The sequence below is a fragment of the Blennius ocellaris genome (genome assembly GCF_963422515.1).
Source record: "Blennius ocellaris genome assembly, chromosome: 6".
Classification (NCBI taxonomy): domain Eukaryota; kingdom Metazoa; phylum Chordata; class Actinopteri; order Blenniiformes; family Blenniidae; genus Blennius; species Blennius ocellaris.
This window is the reverse complement of record NC_137655.1, coordinates 2134308-2161127: the sequence shown is the minus strand read 5'-3', so window position 1 is coordinate 2161127 and position 26820 is coordinate 2134308. Positions and strand designations below refer to the sequence as shown.

Sequence of the window (26820 nt, the reverse complement as noted above, 5' to 3'; positions counted from 1 at the left end):
GTGGCGGTTAGTCGCTGTTACTTAAGTAAGCTTGGTGGGGGAAAAAAAAAAAAGCCGAGGCATTTCATTATTCATCGGGTTACAGGCGTAGGGCATTACTTATACATTAGAGTTGAAGCTTGTTCTTTTTCAGTGACTAAGATTGTATTATTTAAGAGGACAAGAGCAGAGCGGTGCGCCGGCCTATGGTAATGTTTTAAAGATCACTGGAATGACTTTCTTTTTATCAGCTCTAAATATTAAACCCTCTCCTGTAAAGACGCTCTGATTCGGACTTTATCACCCCCTGGACAGAAAATGAAAAGTATGAGGCTAATTCTGAAAAAGTCCCAAAGACTCTTCTTCTTTTTTTTTTTTGGTAGAGTCGTTTGTCCAACGTCGCTTGACAGGAAGTACAACTTGGAGTGTTTTTGCTTTAATTGGTGCAGAAACAGAACCATTGCAAACTGTGAAATCATGATACCGTCTTTGCAAAAGGTAATGCAATGGATGTTTTGTCCCTAATCGATGCATCCAATGAAAACAATGGGTTGAATTTATTTCAGTTTTGCTTTTGTTTTACACTTTCCTGCAAGATTATCTTTTTTTTTTTTTTTAAATGATAGAAATTACAGAAATAACACTTTTTTTTTTAACCCCCAGGTGAAAATCTTTTTAATGGCAGAGTAGTAATTTCCAATAAACAAAATGTTGAAATAATAAATACATTTAATGAAAATAAATAGAGTCGTTGTCTTCACAGCGTCAGATCTGTCAGCTCAACAATTTTACAAAACTTTGTACATGTAAAAAAAACAACAACAAAAAAAACCATAATAATAATAATAATGAAAACTTTGAACCTGACAGTCATATGCCTCCTTGGTACACAGAAACAATCCTTACAGCTCCATTTACTAACTGTAACCAGTTTTTACAGTCAGCTGGTCGAATATTGTGATGAAGCACAAAAAGAAGTGAAGTCTTTCACACCAGTTTGTATTTCTTTGACTTGAAACAGCAGCAGCCTCCTACAATTCGCAAAAAATGAAGTTTAATTAAATCAAAACGTTTGACAAAGACGACCTAGTCACAGAAAGCTCGCAGTGGGTCCCCGAGGGGCCGAACTGAAGGTTCCTCAGAGGGCGGCGCTTCCAGAACTCTGCAGAAACTGGATCCGTTTGTTTTTGGTGGGTTTTTTTCTTTTGCTTCTTTTTCTTCCCCTGAAACTGAGATCAAAGGGACCGAAAGTGCAGGACGTGAACCCGACGATCAATAGATCTCGCTTTGTTCGATAGGCGACGGAGAGGGAAGCTCAGAGAGTCCTGCTCAGGAAACAACAAACGGTTCCAGTCAGAACAAGGTTCTGTCTCGTGTTGGTCTCCGGGGACGAGGAGCGGCTGATCAGGAGACGAAACCAAAGAAACGAGTTGTTTTAATGTTTCCCGTCATCAAGATTTGCACCCCGACACCAAATAACGGAGAACGACCAGTCCGCCCCTCCGGGTGGCGTCGGGGAATTGGAGATTTGAAAACAGGAAGCTCTACGACGATTATTAAATCACTGTTTTATTTATTTATTTATTTATGTATTTATGTATTTTTTTTTTTTTTTTTTTTTTTTTTTTTTTTTTTTTTTTTTTATTTTATTTTATTTTATTTTATTTTATTTTATTTTATTTTATTTTATTTTATTTTATTTTATTTTATTTTATTTTATTTTATTTTATTTTATTTTATTTTATTTTATTTTATTTTATTTTAGTTTAGTTTAGTTTAGTTTAGTTTAGTTTAGTTTAGTTTAGCTTAGCTTAGCTTAGCTTAGCTTAGCTTAGCTTAGCTTAGCTTAGCTTAGCTTAACTTAACTTAACTTAACTTAACTTAACTTAACTTAACTTAACTTAACTTAACTTAACTTAACTTAACTTAACTTAACTTAACTTAACTATACTATTGTTTTACAATATTGTTTTATTCAATGTTTTATTGAGTTTTCATCAATGATGATTGAAAATCAAACGAATAAATTCGGCAGGAGTTTTTACCACTTCGGGGTCAGTTTGCAGTTTTTAACAACTTTTTGCTTCTACTTTTATATTTATGACTGTTTTTAACTTGAATTTCCCAGCACATCCTCACCTATGGGATTCTACTATTATTTATTCATTTTGAGATACTTGCTGTACACACTGCACCTAAAACTACAAAAAACAATTGATTGGGAAAAAGTTAGATTATTTCTTTTTTTTTATACCGAGCGCCAAAACAAGTTTTCACAGCTTAAAAAGCATATTCAGTTAGTATATCAATACATAAACGTACATTTATATGCAACTGTTTGCAGAAAAAAATGCAAGAAATCTTTAAGCTCAGCTTAAAATCTGCACTTTGCAGCCAAATCATTTAGGTTAAAGAATATTGTTGGGAAAACATTAAACATCTAGAACTAGTGCTCTATATGAGACGGGATCATAACGTCTCTTTTTCTAACCGGAAACCTGAGGAAGAAGGAATCCTGATAAGAAGAGCAGCGTCGGGTCGACTGGACAATAAGTTCTGTTCTCAAAAGCACAAGCGGTTGCAATAACCAGAGCAACGAAACAGGAAATGACACACTTTATTCCCCCGTGACTTGACTTCTGTCGCTGGATGGTTTTCTCCGCGGGTTGGGGAAGACGAGTCGCGCCACACGAATGTTTCCAGGACTATACCGCGGCTTTCGGGGGATTCAATTGGAGGAAAAAAAAATGTATTTCCTTGACATAACATGGACGTCAATGAAAAAAAAACACCAAAATGTGACTCCGCTCAATCAAATCCACATTAACGTACAGAAAATAACCTCTGAAATACATTAACACCCACCAACAAACCAATAATTGACACCAAACACGCCTGACCATCAGAATTATTTTTAAAAAAAAAGTTCCATACGAGCAGAGCTCCAGTCGTCATGTACGACACAGAGCTGGATATTAATAATACAGTTTATAGACGTTACCTTCAAGACAGAAGCTCCACAGACCTGATCAACTTCCTGCTGCTGCTCCTCACAGTCCCACACGATTTATAAAGTTTTCCTGTTTGAAATTGAGCGGCTGTCTGATCTAAAGTGACGTTTAAGTCTAGCGCCCCCACCACTTCAATGGTGAGGACAGGAACTGCACGCAGGCCGGCAACTTTATTATAGTGAAAGAATGAAGATTCACTTTCATGCACTAATAAAAATTTATAAAGAAAAAAAAAAGCCTAATTTTACACATGATCATGACAAAACTGAAAACAAACAAAAAAAAAATTATAATTAAAAAAATTATAATTTAATCCTCTATTATTGAAGATTATCTGTAGAAAATGAAGTGTACAGTTCAGGGTCCATTGATAGTTTGTTGGCATCAGTATATTTCTTCATTAATGCAGTTTTATTTAATTTATTGTGCACTTTTTATTTTATTTTTTTGCTTCCTGCTCCCGTAGCACTGGTATCGGTATCAGTATCGGTGCATCCCTACTTGTAGTATCGTCGGTGGTAACCTTTTTTTTTTTTTTTTTGTAGCTTCATCCAGATTTGTTACAGTTATTTTAACGGAAGCCGGACAGAACGATCAATACGTGGTGACGTTGTTTGCCCTGATCCGTCAGAGTCGCTACGTTTCATTCGGACCCGCTTCGCGTTGGAAGTGATTCTGAAGTATCGGAGACGCATCGCAGTGAGCGGCGTACTCATTGAGACGTTGGACTGGCAGCTTGGATTTGCCGCTAACCGCCGCGTGTCTGAAACGTGTTCAAGTGGAGCCTTGCTTGATCGGGCTTGACTGTAATTATACACCTGCATCAGCTGATTGATCAGCAGCCTCACGCTCCATTCATGTTCGACCATGTTGACGGAGACGCGTTGAGACGCCATCCGACTTTTCCCACTGCTCTGTTAACTTCCACCGAGCTCGTTTGTGGTCTTTACTTTTGTGTTACGTCCGTGCCTCTTTGTTTATTTTCACACTGCCAGCAAAAGTGGCTCATATCCAATTGTCTTCGCCCGTGTGTGACCTTGTCATCAGTACAAATCGGATTTTAGTAGATTTATACTGACCGGAGGCTATTTTCATTTGTGCTTCTAAACCCAATGCATATGTGTTATTTATCAACGTTGCCGTTATTTCATCCAACTTTTGCCTTTTTGAAGTGAGACTGTCATAATCATACATCAGAGAACATAGACATATGTGGGTAGAAACATGACGTGCATCAGTAGACTCACACATATATATATATAATTAGTAGCGACCTATTGAAGTTGATGTGTCAGTATGGCGGCCATATTGGGCGAGGTGATGTATTTTCCCACTTTTGACTAAGCCCCGCCCCCCCCCCCCCCCTTTAGTTACTGTTGCTAACTCGGAGAAGCTTGTCTTGTTTATCCTTCCGTTATTCCTCATGTCGCAGTTGCGTGAGACCCAGACTCATCGTTTGGCCGTTTTTTGAGTCTTAAACGACTTAAATGATCCCGAAAACAAAGGACATGCTGCCAGCGCTAATGCTCCCCCTGGTGGTTGAAAGCTCTTGGTTTGTTTGCGTTTGGGGGCGGGGCTTAGCATAAACAAGATTATTTCCTATTCATTTCTGAAAAGAAATCCTGATTAAAAAAAAAAACAACAAAAAACGAATGTAAAACAAACAATTGTTCTATTCATGTACACTTTATTCCTGAATTTCTAAAAATAAAAAATGAAAAATGCTTTAAAAACCATTAATGGAGCAACACTCACCAGATAATCAAAATCAGTTAAGCTTTTTTTTCTGCCACATTTTGTAAAATTATAGTTTTATTAACTGTTTTTATATCTTTGTAGTTATTGTTTACTTGACTACTTGAATATATAGGTCTTTGACCTAACAGAGAAGCATTAAAGCAACATAAACAATGGTATTATTATCATTATTATATAATATTACATTATATTATCGATGTCGTCAACATCCATGGGTCCATGATGTCACGGTTTGTTGGGTGACGCGCCTTCCTGACACTTGGGTAGACGAGACACTGGCTACGACTCTCGCCTGCTGTGTCGCTTTGATCAATTCATAGCGGAGCACAATGTTAAAAAAAAAACACCAAAAAAAAGTCATCAAAGCTTCTGTAACTTCGACAAAGTTGCACCTCCCTGCTGGGTATTGTGTCACGCTCAGAACTTTAGAAATAAAAGCCTCTACCTTGATCTGCTGGGGCTCTGTTTTTTTTTTAAATATTATTTTTTGTTTTTTTTTATGCCAGCTTGGACCAAAGCTTTAGCCAAATTAGCGAATATCAGAATGAAACACAAAAGGTTCGTACACCAAAGTTTGTTTTTCAAATATTTTCTGGCCCGATCGGGGCCGGCGAATGAGAAGCCGCTAAAGATGTGCGCTCCAAATTTCATTAGAGTCCCTGTAATAACTGTGGAGAGACTTCATGCTGGACCTGACGGTGGACTGATGACCGTCCAACAGGCAATGCCAGGAATTACAAAAACAAAAAAAAAAAGCAAAGCTTGGGTGAAGTCCTGGAGCCGATTGGCTTTTTTTTTTTTCCAGGTTAACACTGTTATTCCTGGCGGCTCAGCGCGTTGGCCCACCCCACAAGCCCTTTCCTCGCTAAATCAATCTATTTTGTCACGCCTGTACGGCGGGAAGCTGTTGTTGTGCTTCACATCACAGTTTCTGTCAGCAGACTGTCTCCCCCGTACACGTCCATTGTCCTGCTTTGTCTTTCTCTTTCTCCACCGTTTCTGAAAAGCTGTGACTCACGGGTCCTTCTCGTCCTGCCCACATTTCTTCATTCTGCCTCAGCCTGCTCGATTCGCTTCTTTTATTCCAGGCGAATGAAAGAGAAATAAATTCAACACCCTCAACTCGCGCATAATGGGAGTCTTAACAACTGCGTTCGACGACGGCGACGTGTTGAAAGGCGAGCTTCAGAGATCCCTAATTTGTCTATTGAACGAGCTTAAATGAGTGAAAAATTGAATATTTTCATCATTTTTCTTTTTTTTTCCCCTCCGCCTGAGAGAGACGACAAAGATTGTTGATCAATTTCAGGTGATTACCAGTTTCCTCTTTGTTAAACGTGGTTCACGCAGGTTCTTCGGAGCGCGTCCTCGTGCTTTTGTCTTGACACACACACACACACGCACACACACACACACACACGCACACACACACACACACACACGATTGTAGGATGACTCATTCCCGACGGATGAGTTTTCAGAATTTGTTTGAGAAAATAAATCACGAACAATGTCGTTATTTCTCATTGATATTTTACATACTTTTTTTTAAACATATATATCTAGTATTTGTCCATATATATTTCGTATAGTATCTATCATAAATCTTTGTTGCTCTTGACAATTGCTCAAATTTAGCTTCACCTCAGATCCAACCCTAATACAGATACATATCTTCTGCTTTTATGTCAAATATACTTAATAGTCCTTCTAAATGTGACAAATATACCTTGAAATCCTTCAAATCATCAAATGTTGCTGAGAGAAATCAGTCGTGGACGAGACGTTCCGGAACCACGTGGACGAGTGAAGACACACACACACACACACACACACACACACACACACACACACACACACACACACACACACACACACTATGTTACCTGTACTTTGACGAAAGTCTTTCCTTCCTGTTGTTCTGGCAGTTAAATGTCACTTTAAACGTCACGCCGCCGCCGCCGCCGTCCCGGCTTCCTGTCGCGTTGTTATTGTTTGGAAGAGCAATGGAGGTAAAAGAAGGTGTTTAAATTGCCACCTGGGCTGTTTGTAATGGAATCAGGCTTAGTTATATTTTTTGCTTTGAAGTTGTTGATCGCCTGAAAGATGAAAAGAAAGACAAAGAGAATAAAACCAGTAAGAAGTTGCGCCTCTTATTCACCCGTTCTTCCTCCGTCTCCTTTCAGATTCAGAAGTCATCTACAGGAACAGCGACGGCCACGTCATCAAGTTCAACATCGTCACCAACGAGACCGAGATCGTCCTGACGAACACGACGTTTGTAAGTCAACAACAGTACTTCCGATGAGTTGCAGCCTTGAATATACAACGTGCAGTCGTCAGGCTGTGGTGGTGACGTCGACTGGTTCGATCGAGCTTCTGTCATGTGATCCTCAAACTTTTTCTTATCGAAGCGATCGAACCGACACCTCTGTAGCTGATTTGCATGAGCGGCCATCTTGGTCCACTTGTCATGACTCTGACCCGCCATGTGGGAGCGACCACGGTTAAAGCCTTCGCCGGTGCATCGATATATTTGGATGTTGAGTTCATTTTAAAAAGACACAGTTTCGTTCACTTTTTCAATCCGCCATTCCTCAGTAGTTTTCCGTACGTACTGTATACGCGTCTTATGTTTTCCTTCTAAAATGTCCGGTGGAACACGAAAGCCTGCGTTCTCACCTTGACTGGCCGCCGCTTCCTGTCGCTGGCCCAGCGTCAGCTGGATTAAACTTCAGCTCCCCGGTGACCCGGCAGGAAGGAGGGATGACGGAGGGAGGATAAATGGACGGACGGGGACCTTTAAGGTCTCCGGTGGCCTTAATAAAGGAGACGCTCCAGACCTGTCCTCCGGGCGCCGGCAGCTCTGCTGATTAGCCCGCCGGTCACACCGAAGGACGTTTACATTCACACTGTGTGATTTGAAGAAGGAGCCTCGTGGATTACCAGAGATTACGATGAGAAGCGAGTGAGGAGGGACGCATGCAAAACCGCCGGGTTTAAATGAGATGTTTGCCTGCGCTAAACCAGGGGTGTTAAACCAGGGGCGTTAAACCAGGGGCGTTAAACCAGGGGCGCTAAACCAGGGGCGTTAAACCAGGGGCGTTAAACCAGGGGCGCTAAACCAGGGGCGTTAAACCAGGGGTGTTAAACCAGGGGCGTTAAACCAGGGTCGTTAAACCAGGGACGCTAAACCAGGGGCGTTAAACCAGGGGCGTTAAACCAGGGGCGTTAAACCAGGGGTGTTAAACCAGGGGCGCTAAACCAGGGGCGCTAAACCAGGGGCGTTAAACCAGGGGCGTTAAACCAGGGGCGTTAAACCAGGGGCGTTAAACCAGGGGCGCTAAACCAGGGGCGTTAAACCAGGGGTGTTAAACCAGGGGCGTTAAACCAGGGGCGTTAAACCAGGGGCGTTAAACCAGGGGCGTTAAACCAGGGGCGTTAAACCAGGGGCGTTAAACCAGGGGCGCTAAACCAGGGGCGTTAAACCAGGGGCGTTAAACCAGGGGCGTTAAACCAGGGGCGCTAAACCAGGGGCGTTAAACCAGGGGTGTTAAACCAGGGGCGTTAAACCAGGGGCGCTAAACCAGGGGCGTTAAACCAGGGGTGTTAAACCAGGGGCGTTAAACCAGGGGCGTTAAACCAGGGGTGTTAAACCAGGGGCGTTAAACCAGGGGCGCTAAACCAGGGGCGTTAAACCAGGGGCGTTAAACCAGGGGCGTTAAACCAGGGGCGTTTAACCAGGGGTGTTAAACCAGGGGCGTTAAACCAGGGGCGTTTAACCAGGGGCGTTAAACCAGGGGTGTTAAACCAGGGGCGTTAAACCAGGGGCGTTAAACCAGGGGTGTTAAACCAGGGGCGTTAAACCAGGGGCGCTAAACCAGGGGCGTTAAACCAGGGGCGTTAAACCAGGGGCGTTAAACCATGGGTGTTAAACCAGGGGTGTTAAACCAGGGGCGTTAAACCAGGGGCGCTAAACCAGGGGCGTTAAACCAGGGGCGTTAAACCAGGGGCGTTTAACCAGGGGCGTTAAACCAGGGGCGTTAAACCAGGGGCGTTAAACCAGGGGTGTTAAACCAGGGGCGTTAAACCAGGGGCGTTAAACCAGGGGCGTTAAACCAGGGGTGTTAAACCAGGGGTGTTAAACAAGCCGCTGCAATCTGGACACCAAACCTCCAAGCAAATTGAGGAAAATGTTGTTTTTTTCATTCTTTTCTAGACAATTTTCCTAAGAGAAGCAGAGATAACTGAGATTTCAGTGACGGAGAAATTAAAGCTAGCTTCCTCGATGCTATGAGACAAACATCAAAGCCACGCTGTCAGAGTGAGTTTGTAAAAAACATGCAATACAAGGGCTATAGATTTAATGTATAGGATATTTTGCACCAGGAGGTTTCATAAAAATGAACTTTGTGTTAAAATTGCGGCAATTTTTGGGAGTAATTGTTTGGTTTTGCAAAAATAGAGACATTTTTAAATATGTGCTTGACACCACAGCGCGGGGGGGGGGGGGGGGGGGGGGGGGACCCTCTAAAGTTTAAATAGAAAGGTTACTGTGTCACTATTCCGCCTCCTCAACTAAAATGACTTTCCCTGATTTAAACCGCGGTCACATGCGAATGTCCTGCTGGAAACCGAGGAACATTTTTGCGCTCGATTGAGATCGACCGGCGACGCGGAGCCAGTTAGGGGAAATGCCACCTCGCCACAATAAGAGCGGTATCTCCGCTGGAGGCTCGACTGATTCCCGCCTTTTTCTGGCGCGTTAACCGCAGACACAATCACTGACAACGACATATTTCCAGACATAAATCACATTGTGTTGTCGCACGTTAACGTACGATGAAGCATGTTGCACAGATTCCTGATATTCTAACACAATCAAGTTGTTGTTTTGTTTTTTTTTAAATTCGTGTTTCCTTATTCTGATTGACTTTTTAATTTTCATTAAAATAAGCCTAACTATTATCCGCACTGTGGAAACAATTGCTTTACTAATTAGAAGGAAAACAAACAGACTTGCCAGGCGTTAATATTGTTTTCCAACTTTAATCCCGGGAAGCCGCTGCCCAGCATATTTAGATAAGCGGATGTTTGAGAGTTTCCTGCTGGTGTGGGAGGAGGAACATAAACACATACATGAGACCGGATTACCAGAAACACGCATTAACCCCAGGTATAAAACATGGCGGGCATTAATACTCCAGCATTAGCGTTGCAGGAGTCTGAGGGACGACGAAGAACTTTCTGCATCAGACATCAGCGGAGCGCAGAGACAAAAGAAATAATAAGAATATGAATAGATAATAATAATAAAAAGCGGGGTTCGGTAATGGAACAATCCAGACAAGGACGCACAAGATTGTAAAACGCACTTTAAAAACAAAGAGGTTAAAACAAGGTTTTTATAGAAATACAAATAAATGAAATCAAAAGTGTTTATGTATTTATTCATTTGTTTGTTGTTGGGTTTTTTTTGTTTTTTGAGAAACGTAGCTGATAAAAGCGACAGTGTCTCTGTAGGCCGCTCAAACTTTATCGCCATTTTGTTTGATTTTTGCCGATTTCTTTTAATTGTCAATAGAAATAATGAATTGAGATAAAGGGGCCGATTATATCAGTTTATCTTCTTTCTGCCCCGTTTCACTCTGGAATTTGAAAACTGTTGTTCTGTATTGTATTCCGTTGGATTGTTTTGTGTTTATGTTGTTTTTTTTTCCCTCAAATAAATAAATAAATAAACGAAGAAATCATGAGAGCAGTGGACTATAGGCTTGTCCACTGAAGGTTCATCATGGCTGTTTTCAGGAATACGGAATACCAGGTGTGTTCCCGATGGTGTCAAACACTGGGACTGATTTATTTGCTATAATTCTCCGATATGTTTGACCTCCTCCTCAAATGACGCGTCCAACCCCATGATATTCTGTGCAGCTGCACCGTTTCCCAGCAGATGATCCTCATTCAGAAAGAATCCAATGCACTTAAAACACTTTATTTAAACACTTCTCGCCGTTTTACTCTCAGTTGATCGCCTCCAAAAACTGCAGTTCAACCCACTTTTCAACAGGATCTTAGTAAACCGGGGCCCGATACGGTACGTCTCAAATACAGACGGCAGCTGCAAACAAAAAGCAAACATCTGGACTCATTAGAGCAGAGGAGGCAAACAGATGCAGGCCTGCTTTCCGCCGTGGCGAGGCCGTGACAGTGACAGTGACAGTGATGGCTCCATCCAACCGGACGGGAGATATCTCCATCGGACACCAGGTTGAACTTCAGTGAGCTTCACCTTCATCGGAATTCAGTCGTTCACTGGAATCTGAATAATAGCGATTCAAATAAATAACAAGAAATTGGATCCCCGTGGGGCAATTGGGTGTGAATAGGGAGACTACGAAGAGAAAAAGAGGGATGAAAACACGAAAAAAGAAAAGAGAATAAGAAAGAGAAAGGTAAAAAAGACATAAAGAAAAGAAAAGAAATGAAAAAAAAGAATAAAAGAGTAGGTGAAAGCAGATTACGTACAGCGGTTGAAAACTATGAGCTGGAAATTGTAAAGGTGGTTTTGTCCATATGAAAGAGCAGGAATATCAATATTAAAAGTGGCACTTGATAGAATAGAATAGAATAGAATAGTCCTTTGCCACTGAACCTTAGCAATGTTAAAAACAGCATGAGCAGCAGTGACATCACTAACATACAGCAGAGGTAAAATATGAATATTAAAATATTGAAAATGTGTGCCACCAAGTCTGGGAGGAGCAAACAGACTTATTTACCAAGTCGTGCAGTGGGAGTGTAGCAGCTGTTCAGGTTGAAATTAAAATTGATTAAAAATAAGTTGAATTAAAGAAACAGCAGAATCAACAGCATGGAGTGGAGAATGGTGAAACCGCAAAGTGTGACGTAAAAGTGCACGTGAGGCGGTTTTACACAAAGATGAAAATTATTTTAACCCTGAGAAAGTTTTTTTTTTTTTTTTTTTTTTTTTTTTTTTTAATTCGACATTGTCAGTCTCGTTCAAGTGAAAACACGTCACTTTTGTGCCTTTTGTTTCCGAAAGCTTTCGCGTTTACACCCCAACGTTTTGTAAACAATGTCTGTTTGTACGGCAGAAACACTCAAAGCGATCTGGTTTGATCTGGTTTGATCTGCTTTGATCTGGTTTGATCTGGTTTGGACTAAAAAATGGAAAAGTCCCGACACGCCGGTGTGCAGGAGAACTGTTCGCTATGGTCGGAGCAGCGTTTCCACGGAGACGGAGTTGGAGCATTTTCTAAAAGTTTCACTGAGTGGCTCTGAGCGCCGTCGTCGGGGGAAAAAAAATTACGAACGCCAATTCCAGATTTGGGATTGAAACCAAAACGCCTGGATGGTTTTTCAATGTGACCCTGAACTCAGGCGGCTGGAGAGGGAAAATCCGACTATAAGAAAAGTCTCACCTGCCGGAGGCTAAATTATTCAAATGCTGAATCTATAGCGTGAATAATACATTGACTCAAATGTTTTATTGAAGAGTTTTCGATATCTTTAGCTTTGTTGCACACGGTTTATGAAACATTGAGCAAAGCCACACGAACTCTTCAGATTAGCCGTGACCAACACTTGTCTGTGTCTCTGCTTATTGTTTCCACAGATCAATTTCAACGTGGCCAAGTACTCCGTCTCCCCCGACCTGAAGTACGTCCTGTTTGCCTACGACGTCAAGCAGGTGAGTTTCCGTCTCGCTCCTCTGCTTTGGGTTTGTCATTCGGGGTTCACCGACTTGTTGTTGAGCGTCGTGCTGCTGGAGAGTCGTCACTCCTCCGCCGGCCGGAAGAGGAAACAAGTGCAGTCATTTTTACGTGGAATCACCGTGAATCTGAATTTCAGAGCGTCTGTTTGCCGCAGAGAGGCTGAACAGGTTGTGACTGAGACAAGTGAGACTGAGCTTAAACTCTCAGCTGTGACGGAACGGTCCAGCCGTAGAGCTGCTCCAACAAACAGTCGCCACAGTTTTGTTAAAAATGGATTTACTTGTTTGTTTCTCAGGGACCGTGTTCACAAATACATTGATCTTAATGAAAAGATGATTTGTACCAGATTTAGCCATGGCTGGTTGTTCGTTTGTTGGATGGTTGGATTGTTGGCTGGCTTGTTGTTGTTGGTTGGCTGGTTGGTTGGTTATTGGTTGTTGGTTGGTTATTGGTTGGATGGTTGTTGGCTGGTTGTTTGTTTTTTGGTTTGTTGGATTGTTGGCTGGTTGGTTGGTTGGCTGGTTGGATTGTTGGTTGGTTGGTTGGTTGCTTGGCTGGTTTGTTCATTGGTTGGTTGGTTGGCTGGTTGTTCATTGGTTGGTTGTTGGCTGGTTGTTTGTTTTTTGGTTTGTTGGTTTGTTGGTTGGTTGGATTGTTGGTTGGTTGGATTGTTGGTTGGTTGGTTGGTTGCTTGGCTGGTTTGTTGGATTGTTGGTTGGTTGGCTAGTTGGATTGTTGGTTGGCTGGTTAGTTGGATTGTTGGTTGGTTGGCTAGTTGGATTGTTGGTTGGCTGGTTAGTTGGATTGTTTGGCTGGTTAGTTGGATTGTTGGTTGGTTGGTTGGTTGGTTGGTTGTTTGGCTGGTTAGTTGGATTGTTGGTTGGTTGGCTAGTTGGATTGTTGGTTGGTTGGTTGGTTGTTTGGCTGGTTTGTTGGTTGGTTAGTTGGTTGATTGGTTGCTTGCTGGCTTTAATTCAGTGCAGCCAAAATCTAATAGCACAAATCTTGTTTTGCAGTTTTTAAAATGCAAACGGACTGAATACATATGTACATGTAGGACGTTTACAACATTCATGCTATAAATCTCACAAGTCAATGACAAACGTTCATCCTTGTTTTTCAAGTGCATTTTCTACAAAACCAACTCGTGTTTCTCCTTCTTCATGCCAGTTCTTCTAGTACTTGATTACTTGAATAAGTACTTCCTCTGTGTGCCGATTGGAGTCTCATTCTCAGTGTTTGCCGAGTCCAAATCTCTAATTGCCTCCGAGATATCTTGAATGAAGTGATTCCGAGTCACAATATGGTAGTAAAAAGTACGATAATGAAGCGTCACGCCGCAGATGGAGGGATTGAGTTTCTTTCGGCGTCACGGCGATCACCATGGCGATAGAGAAGCAGTCCGACTGGCAACATGACACAAATATAATGATGTTTAAACAACGTCATCGGGGAAGTGATTACCGGAGGGAAAAAGAAATGGAGAATTAGTTTTGGGTGCGTGGGAGAAGAAAATGACAAAGTGAGCTTTGAATAGAAGAAATTACATATATTTATCTTTGGAGGAAGATGATCAGAGCTTTAAATAATAAATCCTCCCACCTGAGCTTGTGTTTCGAATGTCAACATAGACTTTGAACTCATTCTGTCATTTTCATAGCAACATTTCTACCGCGACTGTAGAAATACAGTTTTAAGCTTCAAATGTGGTTCCTTTGCATTTAGAAGGAAAACACTTTTGTTTAGTTTTTTTTTCCAACACTGGTGACTATAAAATGCAAATTTAGAGGTTTTCCAGCATTTCTGGAGCGAGGCACTTTTATTTTGTACTTTTTGTACTTCTGATTCTCGCCCCGAGCCTGAAGGTATGAAATGATGAGGCTATTTTAATTACATAACGGCACATTTTCTTTTGTGCAAAAATTGATCACCATTAATTAGACCTTTGCTTTCATACCTAAAATCCTCTTGGTTTTACTTTGCAGAGTATGGACACTGTACATGGAAACATCATTTATATTAGTATTATATAGTCTTTTTGCCATATTTAGAATTGTGATAACATTGATTTGCAATATAATGTGCTTGAATAAACACGTATGGTCACGAAAAATAAAGAGAAAGACAAATTATTACCACAACGTCTCCAGAAAAGAAGAAATGTGTAAACACCACAATATAATCGTAGTAATAATAAATGTCGCTGCCCAGTACCAATTTTCAGTGTCCAAGCAGTTTTTCTCTTGTTATTTTGGGGGTTATTGTCGGACGTGCTCAAAGTCCCCGAGGTCGCATATGAAGATTGGGATTGGTGTGTGATTGTTGGATCCAACAACTTCGATTTGAAACCTGGAGACCGCACAGAGCTTCATTATGCAGGATACAATGGGAATACTCAAGGCCCGGAGCACTTTGGCACCGAGGCAAGACTGATGAAGCCAATCTTTATTTTTGCAGTCGTGGGTTCTGGATAAATGTGGGCTGATCTCACGATATGATGGGAAGCACAGATTGTAGATAATCAGCAGACGGATGTGAGTCAGATCTGCAGATTGGCAGAGATATACATGTAGATACACTAGATGTAGATACAGTAGATATAGATGTAGGGACAGGTATGGACGTACTGGATTTGTGTATTGATAGAGGCATAGGTGTAAACGAGAAACGAGTGCCTGCCTATTTCTCCCGACATCTTTTGATCTCGGTGTCTCCATGGCAATGGGCATCAATCTCCTTTGATCTCCTCCATAGGGTGCCTCTCTCATCCACTTTGTGTCCAACATTTTTCCATTCTTTTGCGATTTAATAGGAAACGGTTTGCCGAATTGTAAACAAAAGTCACAGCACACTACTCCTGAATGCTCCTCACATTTCAATGAGCTTTATGTGTCCTTGCCACTGAGGCAGACAACAAGAATTACATTGAGCAATATTGTACAGTCAGGGGAGGCAGCTATGGTTGCCTGGCAACAGTAAATTAGCCCAGACATTATTTAAAAGACGCAATGTCGTCTAGTGGGCACATACAAGTTGGGGGTTCAGAGATCCGACACCGAGAGCCCTGTACAGGAGATCAGTGTCATTCAGGTGGGGAACGACTTTGTCATTGCAGAGACTCCAATGCCTCCTGCGGAGCGGATTGAACATCAATGAAAAAAAGGCGTTTCCAGAGTCACTTTTAACAACAGACACTCCAGAAGCCATCGCACTGGATCTGAGTGAGCGGGTTGCCTCAGACATGTCTGAAGTCGTCCACAATGTTATGACGACGGCGGTAAATGAGTTTGCTGAGCCCTTCTTGGAGGACATGGTGGAAACTCACAGCCAGCTGATCGGGAACAGTCCGAGAGACTGAGACACTGAGACGGCGGTCTGTCACATCGTGAGGGACCTTAAAGAGCAACTGGAGATCTGCCAATCGAGTGCAGAGGCCACACAGATTCCCAAAGTCTCCTTGAAAGGTGTTCAAAAGAAGATCAAAGCTTTTTTTTTGCCAGACAGTTGGCCAAAGCATTGTCACCCACCTCAAGGCTAAACACTCCTCGAAGCACAGATCCCTCAGGTAGCTGGGGAAGAGCTCATTGAAATTCTAAGGCTCAGAGACACATCATTTGGCAAGACTTTGGGGTTTGCTTCAGGACTGATAGAACTCCTGTTGGGACAGTATTTCTGGGGGTATGGTCGGGGAGATTCAAGAAGAAGGCGGGCTCACCATCAACTGACGATGCCAGAATCCGGGACGCCACTCGGGACTTGGCTGATTGAAGAGGTATGGTCAGAGGTGGAGGAGGAAAGACTTCAGATCTCCTCCAAAACTCTGAAGAAACTTGAAAAGGTTATTTTCAAGGTTCTCGCTGACGAGCTGGGAGGTGTGGACAAAGCGATTTGCGGCGAAGTCACAGTTGACAAGCTTGTCACATTCTGCTTGAAAGACCCTCAGGAAATGTCCAAAGAGAAGAGCGTCTTCAACGTCCTCAGGAGTTTTGTCTACTGTGTGAATGGTCCTCTTCGCCTGCTGCATTCTGTCACCGAACTGGAGTGGCAAATGAACACTGCGAATCTGCGATCCAGATTTCCCCAATTGGGGATAAATAAAGCATTTATCTGTCGATCTGATTCCCTTTTTTAAACACAGCTGCTATAAAACTGAGCACCATTTGTGACGCGACTGTTTCTAAGCAGGAAAATCTCTGGTCAGCCAATGCTGGATTTAAAAAAAAAATTTCTGGGCATAGCTTATTCTGATTGCATGCTTTTTTTTCTTCCTTTTTATTTTTAATCCCGTGCAACTATTTTAAATGACGACTTTCTTTCTCCTCCTCTTGATATCTTTGCAGAACACGATTTACAGTCTGTCTTACGTTTGTCATTAACATTAGAGAATCTATACCGCGATAGATCTATAGCCAGTTTTACTATTACACATAACCAATCAAATCCCTGGAGGGTTTTTTTTTTTTTTTTTTTCTCACCAAAGGAAATGTGAGCGTGTGCAGACCAGAGGGAAGCACACTAAGCTCCAGGGTTCAGGGACAGTTTCTCTCTCTCTCTCTCTCTCTCTCTCTCTCTCTCTCTCTCTCTCTCTCTCTCTCTCTCTGTCTCTCTCTCTCTCTGACCTTGTGCTTTTCATGCATTTATTTGCACCGTCAGCATCTTCTTTGGCGCTCCCGTCTCTCAGCACCTGTGCTCAACATCCCCGCGGGAAACCGCCCGTCCCACCGCGGCGTCAAAATCAGTCCTGCAGGTGCTCGAACAGGATGACATTTACAGTTTCTCACTGCATTCCAGTGAGAACTGATCGAGTAAAAAGCATCGCTGCTGCTGGAACGGGCATGTTGAACTGCTGTTTTTTTTGGTTTTGTTGTTGTTTTTTTTAATAAAATCAGTTGAACAAAGGATTTAGTCAGAATACGGAGTTGGGCATTATGCTTAGGAGAGGATTCCAGAGTCATTTTGACTGACAGTAGCTAAGGCGACCGACTTTAATTCCTCCTCCTGTCATTCCTGTTTTTATTAAGCTGCAACAAAAGAACATTTGTGCTCTTTCAAAACCAACGCCGCCGCCGGGGTTGAATAAACATCCCCAGTATAGTGGCGGGCTTAATAAATCTTGACGAGGGCTGGAGGTCAGAGGGTCGATTGCAGCCCCCCCCCCCCCCCCCTAAGAGTGGCAGGCCACGTCCGTTCACTAATGGAGCAGCGGGCCGACCTCGAACCATCATTACCAGCTTTCCATCAGAAACAAGTTGATGCAAAATGAGATATGCAAATGGGGCCTCCGCTCTCGGAGGGACGGACCACGAGGATTAGTGACAAGGCGATTAATCAGCGCTGATTTGCATATTTCGCGTGAAGCGGTGGGGCTCACGCTTCTGGGACTAACGCGGGAGGGGGGGGGGGGAAGAAATCGCCTTATATTCGGCACGACGTTATTCTGAAGCGAGATTCCCCCGATAACAAAAGACTTGTCGACAGTATCGTCCCACCGAGACAAGTGGAGGTTTGGCCCGAGGACCGCCTTCAGGTTTGGACTTCGCCGGGTTCCGAGGCGGGGGTTCCACGCCGCCCGGCGGCTCTTTTGATCTTCCCCACGTCCAAAGCTTCACATGAACTTCAGTCGCTTTGCATGCAGACGGAGACGCTACACTTCTCGAATGCTGCTTGCCGATCGTGTGCCGGGGTGTGAATGGAAACTATTAGACCTCAACCTCTGGTGTTTCCTCCAGATCGTCAGCTGAGCCGTGGGAAATTATCCCATTTCACGTTATTTTCTAAAAACAACCTTTGCTCTCACAGCGACAGTGTGTTGCAGAGTAATCCTGTATAAATACTCTTCACCACTAGAGGGCAGCACAGAACTTTGCCGGTGAAATGTAAAGTGACAGACGTCAGTGTGGTTCATCTCCACCTCCTGCTACCATCTTGTATCAAAGTACTGTGTCAGTGACAGTGATGGAGAAGTTTTTGAAAACCAGGATCTCAGCTCTTCATCCATCAGGTCCAGGTTTCACACTGAGGGAGGCACTATTAAAAAAAGTCCTTGCTTTCTGGATTTACTGGATTCCTGTTGATAAAACTTTGATGAGAAAGACTTTATATTGTTAATAGAGGCTACAGAGATTAACATTTTAATATTTCCGGGTGGAGGTGTGACTCCAGAGTTTTCCAAAGAAAAAAGTGTGTCTTGGCTCAAAAAAGGTTGAAAAACACTGGATTAGACCCCATAGACGTTTGTTTGTTTGTTTGTTTGTTTGTCTGACTCGGTGAAACTGTTTGTAAGAGATTCCGGCTCCGGGTCCTCGGCCTGCACACGCGTGTGACAAGTAAAGCTATCGAAGGCATTCAAACTTCATTCCCGTGACAAACAGAAGCTCAGTGTCAGATCGATGAGCGGCTTCCAGCAACAGTAGATGCAACAAATAAGCAGTGGGAATATAAAGCAGGCTAAAAAGCACTCAAACAGTTGGAAAATGAGCTTTTTTTTTTTTTTTGCAAGATGACTGTGAAGCCTCTCCCTTTATTTATGCCCTGCCGTAAAAGCCTTGTGCATTAATAATGCTAAGTGGGAATAATTTATGCTCAAAGTATTAGACTGTTTTAAATGTGCAACACAACGTCACTGAATATGTTGTTTTGTTTTTTTTATTTTGTTTTTATACGAGCTTCACATCGTGAATGATGATCCATGGTTCTTTTTTCTTGTTGTTATTGATTTTTTTTTATTTTTTCAATGAATCACTATTTCTCTTGATAATCTCCCCAAAGAATTCATTATTATTTTTTTTTTAAATGCTTGTGCCACTTGTCAGCCGCATGAGGAACTGTGATTAGCCAGGTTGTTGGACGCAGTGTTGTAATAATAGAAAGTCGAGTTTTAGCTTAAAAAAAAAAAAAAATCCAAATTAAGCTTGAATGCTTAATGAGATTCTGATGGTTTTCTAATTAACGCATCAATTTTAATGATGTAACACATAATGCACCAAATTAATACAGTTTCTTAAAAAATAAACGAGCACGCATGCATTTTGTAGTAACTGTTGCAATATGTAACAAAGTATTTGCAAAATGCAACAATGTTTCTAAAAAAAAAAAATGCAGCAGATTATTACAAAAGTCTGTGTTATTACACAATGACTTGAAAACGTACTACGTTATTACACAATGCGGCGCTATACACCTGCATTACGTAAAAACGGTCGCAACTTCTAACAAGGTATTATGAAATGCGGCAGTTTGTTACATTGTGTTTAGGAATTTTATTACAAAATGCGTCGTTATTGCAAATCGATTTGAAAATGTGTTACATTATTACATAATGCACCGTTATTACATAATGTGTCGTATGACGCCGCAGCTCTTTAAGTCCGACGCCTTATGGAATAAGAGCAACAACATTAGTTGTTCAAGTAATAAATTGCTTCTGGAAAAGGTTCATCTCTTGTGTGAAGAATAAAACCATTCATCATCCTCGGCGGCCAAACTTTTAGCACCTTGTGACGACATTTAATGGTTTGTTTTGCATCAGATACTGCGATTCGTGGCGCCCCGTCCTCGTCGCCGGCGTAAAAGGAAGAACGGCGTGCGGCGTTGTGGATTTCTAACCACCGAACTGTTTGTCGTCTCCGCAGCCCTGCTCTTTAACTTGCACTTGTTCTGGAGCCAACGCTTGAGAAAACAACGCGGCGCTTTGTCCGTGAGGCTGGATTCCTTTTGGTGTGCGGCCAAACCCACAAATCCACAAGATGTGTGTGTGTGTGTCTGTATATATATATATATATATATATATGTGTGTGTGTGTGTGTGTGTGTGTGTGTGTATATGGTGTTATGATGCTCGGCGGTCGGTGGGCAGAAACAGAGGATATAGGAAGAGCTTCGTAAAAAAAAGAACAAAACTAACATGGGAGCAGCTCTCCCATGTTGTTTTTAATCGGTATTATTGTTATTATTATTATATAATACCTACTTCTAATGGCTCTGCCACTGCACCTTACTATTTATTGATCTTGCTTTTATCTCGTCTTATTTCTAAGTGCCCATGTTCCGTTCTGTGTTTTACTTTATGTCTTATACCCAGATAGTTTTATATTTTTATTTTTTACTTTTATTACTATTCTATTGTATTTTATAATATTCCTAGGTACCAGATTGCTGAAACAAGACAATTTCCCTTCGGGGATGAATAAAGTAATTATCCATCCATCCACCCACCCACCCACCCACCCACCCATCCATCCATCCATCCATCCACCCACCCATCCATCCATCTATCTACCCATCAATCCATCCATCCATCCATCCATCCATCCATCCATCCATCCATCCATCCATCCACCCACCCACCCACCCACCCACCCACCCACCCACCCATCCACCCACCCACCCACCCACCCACCCACCCATCCATCCATCCATCCATCCATCCATCCATCCATCCATCCATCCATCCATCCACCCACCCACCCATCCATCCATCCACCCACCCACCCACCCACCCACCCACCCACCCACCCATCCATCCATCCATCCATCCATCCATCCATCCATCCATCCATCCATCCATCCATCCACCCATCCATCCATCCATCCATCTACTTGATGTATCGTTGGGTTTTAACTCTTACTTTGCGGTTTCTGCCAAATTAAACTCTTTTCACTTTGTCCCACGAGCAAATGAGCGCCGGTCACATGTTTTTGTTTTGTTTTTTAATATATTGACATTTTTTATGGACGAGTTGTTTCTGGAACCTTAATGTGCTGCAGCCTGGAGACTCTTAAAGAAAGAGATTTTTTTTTAGTCTCAACAAGGTTTTTTCTGGTCAAATTAAGAGTAATTGTGTTTGTGTGTAATAAAGAACAGGCCATAAATGCAGAAAATAAAGCAAGCAACTGGGGGACGCCGGCCATATCTGGCAACCCTGTTGAGTTTATGTGGCTCCGCTTTCAAGAGGTTGTTAAATACGAGCGACAGAATCTGAACAGCATGAGGAGGAAAGAAGAAGAAGGAGCGGGGAAAAGAAGAAAAAAAAAGAGCACAGCTTTTAACAGCTTTTATTCTGGCGGAGCCACGTACGAACGAGGCCGGGGTCTGGTGTTACTTTCACACGTCAGAGTCACTTGTAAAAAGCAAAGAAAATCGGAATTGGATCGCATTTCTTTCTTTCAATAAATAGAATATCTGATTTGATTCATGTGTAGAGCATTACGGGACTTTTATTTAGTTTTTCTCATTAGCACTAATGTGCTAATGTTGTATTTCCAGTCCTCGACATGGCGAGCTCTTCTAGAGTGTACGAACAGGGACTTGGGGACGGAGCCATTGATTCTAAATAAACCCGTGTGTTTAAACACAGTGATAAGTAGGGCGTTAATCTGGTCCCACAGGGAGACGGCAATCAAAGTGTAGAGTCCCGAGGGAATAGAAATACCTAATAAGAGTTTAACGGATCGTCGGGACGTCGTTGCTTTCAGCAGATCATGTTTGACTGCGAGTCATCGCAGGTCTTCGTTTGTTTGCGGTAAGCTTGAAACCCGCCTTCATTCCTGGTGCATGCTGGGAGAACTGCCCATTTGTAGGAGAAAATAAAAGGAATTTTTTCCCCCTTTTTTTGAAAGAAAGTGTTGAAAAAAAGAAAATAAAAAGGGAAAAAAGAGAAAAAAGAAGCACAAGGAAAACTTGCAGTGAAAATCGATCAAATATGAATGTTACACCAGAAACATGTTCTGCTTTGTTCTTCAAAAAAGCGATGGATTCACTTCCAAACAGGCAGAACCAAAAAAAAAAAAGGGTCTAAATTATTTGAAATGTAGTTTTTTTTTCTTAATAAAATATTATCTGCATCGAGGTCACAGATGTATTCTAACACAATGTGCTCAGCTACAAGCTATTGTGATCTTTCATGCATTTATTTAAAAAATAAACCATATTTCACCCTGATGGAGGAAAGACGAGGCTAATTTCAGGTGCATCGCGTAACACCGACCTTTTTTTTAAAAGTTGGATGCAATGATGCTAACACTCAGGAGCGCTCAACACTTCTGTAAACACGGCACACTTGTTCATATTTGGACAAACTATTTTCTCTTTGCACATAAATACCATTTTATTAAAAAGTATTAAGCTTTGTAAACGCGCCGTCGCTGCAGCAGTAAAATGCGACCACGTCCACATGCGCGTAGTTTGACGAGCCTAGAAAAGTCCGTTTATGCTGCATGAGTCATACAAGATGATTATTTCTCAAGATATTTTATATATATGTATGTATATTTTCTTTCTTTCTTTATTTTGTTCTCAAAGGAGGGCTTCAAAGAAGGTTCTGTGTAATCCCAGGCTTTGATCCGCGCGCTGCGCCGGGACGTTTGTTAATGGCAACCCCGTAAAGACGGAGGATGAAAGGAATAACAAAGAGCCGTGGACGGTGGTGTGGACCAGGTAAAGCGCTCTCCTGTTAATCACACACTTTGATGCCGCGCTGCCTTTGAAGTGATAAGTTGCCGTGTGGAGTTCAGCCTCGTCGTAGCGGCGGCGGCCGGCGAGCCGCTGCGGGCGGTGAGGACGTGGAGAGCAGGAGGCGGAGAACGCTCTCGCGGCGAGCGCCACGTGTCTGTGGGATTAGGGGTTGTAATCTGACTACCTGTCCTGTTTGTCACTGTTGACAGCAGGTGAGAGTTGTTTAGTAGACTTTCAAAACCTGCCGGCCCAGCGGGATACCCTCAAAAATCATCCTTTAGATGAATATTTATTTAATCATATTGTATTGTTGCGGTACAGCAAAACACCTTTTAAAGAATGTCTTATTGTGTTTGACGTGACAAATGACAATTAAATCACAAAATTGTATTATTTCAAGGCATAAATGTCCAACTGCAGTTTTTGGAAAGATAACTCGACTCAACTCTTTACTTTATTTATAAAGCGATTTAAGCTGCCGTAGCTGAGACAAAGTGCTGTACATTGAAATACAAATATAAGAGGCAAAATAAAAACATTAAAACAATAAAAACAATAAAAAAGTTAAGCAATGAAAACAATCAGATGGTAAAACAATAAACAAAACATAAAAAGTTAAAACAATAAAAGATAAGGTTGAATAAATGCAAACAAAATGGGGAAAAATAGTTAAAAGTGTGAAAAAAGGTGAAATGGCTAAAAGTGGTTGAAGAGGGTGAAACAGGGTTAAAAAAAAATAGGCCAAACATTTAAGATTTGTAATAAAATTAAATCAATTAAAGCCACAGTGTTGGTAAACTACAGAAAAAATATGTATTTAAGTTATGTAAGGTCCCATTTTGTACCGTTTTCAATTTCACATCAGTGCCAGAGGTCCAACAATATTGTATTCAAAGTGTATAAGTCAAAAATCCAGAATTTCAGCCAGTCTAAAAGTCCCACTGGCAAAGGGGGTGGTTATTTCCCTGCATGACATCACGAAGGGAAGCTCTCTCATTCTACTGTATCGGCACGCGTTTGCTAAAAAGTGGAGCAGGCGGGGCAAACGACAGACTTTCCTCCCGCCCGGGGCCACGGGGACATAACGATACTCTTAGAAAGCCGTTACGAAGTGAATTTTGGATAATAATAGACCTTTGAGTCGTGCCGGAATCTCCTCCCGTTGCCTCTCCTCGCGTCTGCGTGTCGTCAGCCGTCGTCCCTGCAGATGTCTGAGCTCGGTCCCGCCGACGTGAGCGACGGTAGCGACTTCTGTGTTCTTTCCCCGCCAAGGAGTGACGGTAGAAGTGCTCATTAGCTTTGAGCCGGAGAGGCGCAGCGGCGCGTGGGCGCGACATTGACGGATATTTCAATGCCTCGGAGTGACAGCCTCCGCTGTTTGCACGCCACGGCGGTAACTGGATTGAAGGTTTTTGGGTTTTTTTTTTGCATTTGTTCCGTGCGTCTCAGTCCGAGAGCGGAAAACCCCGTTTTCCTCGATTAGCGGCGAATCGTCAGCAAACAATTTTAGCCTGCTTGTGCTTTCAGTATCCCCGGGCTCGAGGAGGAATCGCTGATAAGGGGGGGAGGAAATGAGCGACGTGGCGAAGGGGAAAAGATGAAGCGGGGAACTCTCTGTGCTGTGTGGTATTTTAGGGAAAATAAAAAAAAAAAACAAATATCCTCCTGACGTGTATTATTCCTCCCGAAACGTCGTCTCTGCAAACACGTGGAGAATCAGCCGGGGGGATCGTCAAGCTGCAGCATTGGAAAGGTGTTTGACGTCGGCGTTCCTCACATTATACCAACACAAACATTCCTTTCCTCGTGAAAAGCTTTATCGTGGTCGGACCTTGCAGGGGAAAAAATAAAGAAAATAAATAAAGCTGAATATTGTGGGACGCAGACACAGAGGGCAGAGAAGTCGAGTCAACACAGCAGAAGAAATTGAATTTGCACAGATAAATCAGACAATGACTTATGTAAGCCTCTGCAATATGATAAAACACACATAATAGGACGACGTTCGCCCTTTTCATATATTTCTCCTGTTTGGAGGGTATTGTAGGAGTGACCTGATGAACCTCCAGTAAGACATTACTGCACTGATGTGATGAGTATCGATAAGCGATTGACGGTCATTATGATTAGCGTAATAATTTAAATACATTTGTTGCTATTGGTTTATCTGTTTACTTGCAGGTTTTTAGAAAAAAAAAAAAAGAAACTATTGACCACCACTATTTCATTGGTTGGAGTAAATAGGATGACGTCGGTGCTCTGGAGACACTTGCTCACACCTCCGACCTGAAAACAGGAAACTCTATAAACACAGTGGCTCTTTAGTCATTCTGCACTGGCTTCCTGTGCTTTTTCACACTATTCTTTTTTTTTTAACTCTTCTGGCAGAAAAGATAAACTCGGGGTTGCGGTGGCCTCGAGGTCAGAGCAGTTGGATTTGGGATCGGACGACCGCAGGTCTGGATTGTTTTTGCTTTTTTTTTTTAGTGTCGGAAACATTTCGGAGGTAGAAGCGGGATTCATTGGCGTAACAGAGAAGAAACCGTCTTTAAACAGGTGTAACTAAGTATAGAGACTGAGGCGTTGAAAAAGAAGGGGACACTTTCCACCGTGGCGACGAGGATCCGTTGCTCAAAGGAGTTCCAGTTTAAAGTCCCAGTGAAATGAAGATTCCACCTCCAAAACACTCTGGTGTCTCTTCTAGAACGTTTTCCTGCTAACTGGCTGAAGGTAAAATGTTAAAACACGACAATCTGCGAGAAAATAGCCGATAAACGGCGCTATTTCCTCTGCTGGGCGGAGCTTCTGACAATAATAGAGTGACATCACGAGTTGTGCACACGCCCAAGTTGTGTTTACATTATGGAGGATCAGAGTTTTGACCACGAAGAGGCTGAATTGAACCATATTTCATCATCGTGGTCATTTCAAACCCAGTGATTGATGAAGAAGACACAGAAGGTGGTTCTGCCATCGGTGACCCCGTCTGGAACATGTTTGAGGAAGCAGAAGACGCTTCGTCCTCCATTCGTCCTCGTCTCCTCGCCTCAGCAGCCGCCACTTTTCACCTTTGAGGCTTTGAGGCTCCTGACTTTTGGCAGAACGACCGGCTTCCTGGATCCAACACGTCCAAGAGCTTTTCCGACTGCGGAATCACCAAAGATGAGTCCAGGTATTACTTGATCGTCTACTAGCCACCCAAGCTAGCAGCTCCCGCTAGCCACTAGCTGCCCAAGCTAGCGGCTGCTCCCGCCGCCCGTGCTCCTTTCCTCCTCTCTCGGTCTCTTCCAGGCTCAATCTTTCATCAAGGCTCATAAAACGCCGACTATAACTTCAAAACACTGTAAAAACTTGGATATTTAAGAGGAAACAAGCCGATATAAACACAACAGATCGAGATCTGCACAACTCTTGACGTCACACGTAGGCTCCGCCCACAATGGCCCACGAAGAAGAAGGATTCCCCTGACTTCGTCGACTGGAGATTCAAAATTCAAATAACTTTGTTAAGCGACAACAGTGGTGGGGCAGAGTCGGAGGAACCTTACAAGTAGAACCACAACTATCGTTTGTTGCAAAGTAGTGTGTTACGTTTCACTGGGACTTTAAAACAGCATTGTGAAACAGGAAATGCCTCTGTGACTTTATTTCCTGTGGATTTACGTGAATTCACACTTTTGATTTGTCAGGAGTTCTGACGTGGACATGAAAGACGAACAGAACCGCAGGAACATTATAAACCAACCTCATGACTGTTGTCACCCGTGCAGCTCGTACATGGATGAAATTACACGTTTGTTTTTTTTTGTTTTGTTTTTAATCAGCTGCCTCTAATTCTCATCAACATAACCGTACGGTCACACGGAGCTGAAGTGAATGAC

General features: G+C 42.5%; 1 protein-coding gene across 1 annotated transcript in view; it reads left to right on the top strand.

Annotated features, from left to right (window-relative positions):
* Positions 1-26820, top strand: part of LOC308131566 (inactive dipeptidyl peptidase 10-like) — a gene marked incomplete at both ends in the record, with an annotated part of 281690 nt that overhangs the window by 192435 nt on the left and 62435 nt on the right. The window contains 2 exon segments of the mRNA XM_080498342.1: positions 6935-7029; positions 12388-12462. Of these exon segments, the coding sequence (XP_080354468.1) occupies positions 6935-7029; positions 12388-12462 (170 nt within the window).